Source organism: Nicotiana tabacum, chromosome 6, assembly GCF_000715075.1.
Source record: "Nicotiana tabacum cultivar K326 chromosome 6, ASM71507v2, whole genome shotgun sequence".
In the NCBI taxonomy this organism is placed as follows: domain Eukaryota; kingdom Viridiplantae; phylum Streptophyta; class Magnoliopsida; order Solanales; family Solanaceae; genus Nicotiana; species Nicotiana tabacum.
In genome coordinates, this window is record NC_134085.1 from 175,199,759 (window position 1) to 175,204,702 (window position 4,944).

Sequence of the window (4,944 nt, forward strand, 5' to 3'; positions counted from 1 at the left end):
CATCTATGAGCTGATCGAACTCTAATAGAATATTCACAATTTAAAACTTGTAATAAGTAAGAATGGTAATCAAATTCTGATAATAATTTATAAATTCGCATTACCATTTTGATTTTACTGGTTTTAGCTTTATGTTATTATAAATTTCATATTTCTAGTTCATCAACAAATATTTTTCAGTTACATGGAAAAAAGTGAATAAGATGAAAATGGATGAATTTATTAATACGGTTAAGTTCTGTCACACAATTAATTATTTTTCAATTCTCCTTTTATTTATCTGTCTATTTTTAGTTTTTCTAATCTAACATTCTCATACATAAAAAAAATAAAAAAGTATTTTAAATGAAATATTCGCTCAAGCTAGTTTGGTAATCACGCATCACCATATTTAGTCTAATGGGTGAGATTTGGTGTAACATGAATCAAATGTACATTGCCATGGCAGCTGATGAAATTGTATGTATGTTTATTTAGAAGAAAAAGAAAGAAAGTGAGAAATCAAACTAGAGGTTTTGTGGGTTCTAATTTTTCCAAGGCAATTTCAAGATTGTGATCATTTTGTGTTCCCTTGTACTTGTACCACTTGGCACATATTAGAAAGTATCCCAAATTTAAAACCTCCAAAGCAGCAACTAAGTAATAAAAATAATCCAATCTCCCCTTGTTTAAATCCTCTGCTAACCAATTCTCTGTATCTGATGTTCTTGTTGTCTTGTGTACTATTGATATCAAGAAGCTACTCATATAACTAGCCAATGCAAATCCACAAAACAAGAATGACCCTGCAAAACTCCTCATGTTTTCTGGAAATTGCTTGTAAAAAAACTCAACTTGGGCTATGACTGTAAATGCTTCAGAAAGTCCTGCTAGAGCCAGTTGAGGTATTAACCAATTAGCAGGCATGGCTGAAATTTCACCTCTTCTTGTTTCAATGCCTAGTGTTGGGTGGCTAAATGCGACATTCCTTCTTCGAGTTTCCACTACAGCTGATACTAGCATTGTGAAAACTGCAATAAATAAGCCGATTCCCATTTTTTGAAGGACTGTTATTCCAGCTTCTTTCTTTGTGATCTTCTGGAGAAATGGTACAATTATTCTGTCATAAATAGGTATCCAAATAGTCATGCTTAACATTTGGAAGACCGCGTAAGATGCTGCTGGAATCTTGAAAGTACTTGTATTTCTAAGACGCCTATCGCTTTGTAAGGCTTGAAAGACTACATAAGCCTGCATCTGGACTAGAACAATGTAGTATATCAATCCTGCTATCCATATTGGAAATACTCTTACAACACATTTCACTTCTTCCACTTGTTGAATGCTACAAAGTTTCCACGGGTTGGCTGCTGATCCATCTTCTTTTATTCTGTCTTCAGGAGTTATAATAGATGCTTTATTCAAGAACCTGCACAATCATTGTTGTGTATCTTTCATTAGTCTCAGCTCCACATTAAAAAAAAAAGAAGGTGGAATGATTGTATCAGTTACCTAAATTGATCGGTATAAGGAAGTTCAGTGTTGATAGTATTGATTGAAACGTGGTTGAACAAGGTATTCTGTGGTTGTTCTGGTAGTTGTAATCGCCTCTTTTTTATTGCAGCTACGAGAACTTGCGCAAAACTTGTCAAGGGACTACCCTCAGGTAAAATCATGACATAAATTTTGGTACCAACGAAGAAGAAAACACACGACAAGAACATTAAAAATGTGGGAATTGCCAATCCGATAGCCCAACTCACGCTTGATTGAATGTAGACGATGACAGTCAACGATACCATCATTGCGAAAGTGAAGGTGAAGTAGTACCAATTGAAGAAGCTATTAACTCCTCTTCTTCCTGATTCTGTATTTGGATTGAATTGGTCTGCTCCAAAGGCTAAATTACATGGCCTAATGCCACTTGCACCTATTACTAGAAAGCCAAATCCACATAGTAAGAAAGCTAGTTGCCCTGTAGTTGGTTCAAGGCAAGTGCTATTTGCTGCGGTTCCACAGTGTGGAGGATGCAGTTTTGAGATTGCTGCTGTTAGCGCTAAAAACATCATGCCCTGTATACATACAAATATTCAAAGTTTTACCATAAGTTGCAAATTGATGAAAACATAAAAAAAAAAGCAGTCTGGTGCACAAAGCACCCTGCGTTCATGCAAGGTCCGGGAAAGGGCCGCACCCCAAAAGCGTGTGATGTAGGCAGCCTAGCCTAATGCAAGCATCAATGGCTGATTCCACGGCTCGAACCCGTGAGACAACTTGATCGTTGCTCCAAGGCTCCCCTTCAAATTGTAAAAGACATAATTAAGTAAATTAAAGTGCACTCTCTCTAAATACCGTGAAAGAAGATATAGAAGCAATCCCCAGTGTCTTGTAGCGACCAAGATAAGTGTCTGAAAGGAAAGCTCCGAGCAGAGTTCCAAAGTTGCAAGTACCATTGAAGACGTTAATGAGGTTAGTAGCAGTAATTGACTTCATGTTGAAGACAGTAGTTAAGTAAACCAAGAGATTCGCTGAGGTTCCAATAGTTCCCAGCTTCTCAAATGTCTCATTTCCTGCACGTTATGTTTTACACAAGCAAAGCTCAAATAAGAGGCCTCCAACATTTTTGTGTTGTAAATTCTACAGTTTGTCACATTTAGAAATTGAAGTACAATATAGCATCAATTCATATTGCAATTTTACCTATAATGAAGGGCATGGCCTTTATTCCTCCATACTTGGGTTCATCTCTTGCAGGGACCTTATCCACTTCCATATCGGAGAGTATGATAATTATCATTTCAGCTCCTCAAAATACACTTTCAAATTTTAATTATATCTACTATCTAGGCAAAGTCCAAATTGTATCAAAACGAACCAATTTTTTTCTTCTTCTTGATAGAGCTTAACATATTGAGGAAGGTAATTTATAGAGAATGGCTGTATGTCAACTTAAGTATAGTTTCCCAGAATTCTTGATCTCTCTCATTATTGGACGACTTTTCCGGACATGTGATACGTTTATTGGCTTTGTCTATTTCTGCTTTCTGTACCGTGTACAAAAAAAATCAATTTGCAATGTTCTCAATTATAATTCTTAGATATGGATTAATTAAATAGTTGACGACCGACAACACTTTGATAAAGTAGCGAAAAACAATTAACGATCTACCTATTATTTGTGTAAAATTGTTTTCTCTAATTTCTTTTTTTATTATCTGATATCCGGAGCCCTATAATATTGATTGAATTATATACGGTCAAAAATTAAATTATTCTTTCATTGTGACATTTCATGTTGGATAAAATTATCGTAAACTAGTCTCGAGATACGCTCGTGGCACGTGTACTTCATCTCAATCAGTATTAGTTTTTATATTATATTATTTTAATTATAAGCAAAAATTTAAAAAGTATAATTAATTTCCTAAAATAATTAATTGTTAATCTTATTTAGCTTTTTAATAAAGAAAGAAAATCTATCTCATAAATGTACTATCATCTCAATCAATATGTAACTTAAAATTAGTTTTAATATCATAATTAATTACTTAAGTTTCACAAGTTATCATATTTCTTTTTATGTTTCAGCAAGAAAAAATAACTTTTGAAGATTTAAAGTTTTAACATAAAACTCTTTTTAAAGAACTTTGATTCCCCAACACATTTAATATCCCAACCAAGAATTATGTTATATCTTTTCTTTGATATTTTTTGGGTAATAGTTTTGATTTGTGCATGAACTCGAAATAGTAAAATCATTAGCCACATAGTTATTCGAATAAGGGAAGGATTCTTTTCACATTCCATTACAAACCAAAGTACGTATAGATTCCAGTATGTTAATTGATTGATGAAGTTTTTAAAAACAAATTATAGGAGTTTTATGCAGTTCAAATAAAATAAAATTATATAAGGAATTTTTTTAATTGATTTCAAAGTACTAACTCCCTACTTAGTTCAAATAAGCAAAAGTTTATAACCAAAATTTTAGTTGATTATAAAATATTATGTAAAAAAATTATTTATAACTTAGTCAATATGAAATATGTTAAAATCAGATATAGAAATGGACAACCAACAAAGAGATAAGGTCCATCCGAGCACAACAAAATAGTAGAAGGAATAGATTGACAAAAAGTTGAAGCGTACAACCTAATACAAAAAGGCCACTATTTAACCAACTTTCACAATCAAAAAGACTAAAATAAAGATGTATTGTTTGAATACGTGAATGCAGAATTTAACTACTAATACAAATATAAAGTTTACAAATATGTCGAAGAGAATTCAACTATTAATACAAATACGAATGTAAATTAAACTGTTAATACAAAAAATTTTTGCTCATAAAGAAAGTGAACCAAAAACCCTTAATCTTGTAACTGTTTCATAAACAAGACAATTTTTTTATGATGAAAAGCTGGAACTGTAGCTTCTTTTTTAGAAGTATTTGAGCATATAAAATTGTGTAAAAATTTAATAAAAAATAAAGACTCTTAAATCCAAAAGAAGTTCAAAGAGCTCGTTTTTACCGAATATATTTACGAGAAAATTACTTGTCAAAAAGTTATACCAAAACTTTCCTAGTGTGTTTCAAAATTTTATTAACTAAAAAAACTTTTCAAGTGTAGAATTTTAATACTCCCAAATCTGAATGTGTTTGAAAGTACCGATACTTCTCTAGTGTGTATAAATTAGTCAAAATTCATTAATTGAAAAACATCCTCCTAAATCTAAAGGGAGAAAATTAATGCTGCTCCTAAATAAAATGGAGTTAAACACAAAACTTTCCTATGTGTAATTAACAAAAAGCTCTCCTAATGTATGTGCTTGAAATTCTAAAACCAAAAGGAATTAAAAATTAATGTTATAAATATTAGAAAAATAATTAAATGGTAATTCCTAAATAGTAGAAAATTAATTAAATGACTATTCCTAAAAAGTAGGGAATTAATTAAATGACTA

General features: G+C 31.7%; 1 protein-coding gene across 1 annotated transcript; it reads right to left on the minus strand.

The window, feature by feature from the left end:
• Positions 1-390: 390 nt before the first annotated feature.
• Positions 391-3,056, minus strand: LOC107808880 (protein NRT1/ PTR FAMILY 2.11). The gene is made up of 4 exons (XM_016633446.2): positions 2,680-3,056; positions 2,332-2,549; positions 1,492-2,051; positions 391-1,408 (listed from the first exon to the last, which is right to left on the minus strand). The coding sequence occupies exons 1-4, from the start codon at positions 2,774-2,776 to the stop codon at positions 502-504; spliced, it is 1,782 nt and encodes a 593-aa protein (XP_016488932.1). The 5' UTR covers positions 2,777-3,056; the 3' UTR covers positions 391-501.
• Between the last annotated feature and the right edge of the window lie 1,888 nt (positions 3,057-4,944).

Bases quoted from the DNA above. Each gene is read 5' to 3' on its own strand.
- LOC107808880 (XM_016633446.2), bottom strand. From the start codon at position 2,776: ATGATAATTATCATACTCTCCGATATGGAAGTGGATAAGGTCCCTGCA. The intron at 2,052-2,331 runs GTATTTAGAGAG...GTATGTATACAG, and splicing joins CTTCTATATCTTCTTTCACG to GGCATGATGTTTTTAGCGCT. The intron at 1,409-1,491 runs GTAACTGATACA...ATGATTGTGCAG, and splicing joins CCTTATACCGATCAATTTAG to GTTCTTGAATAAAGCATCTA.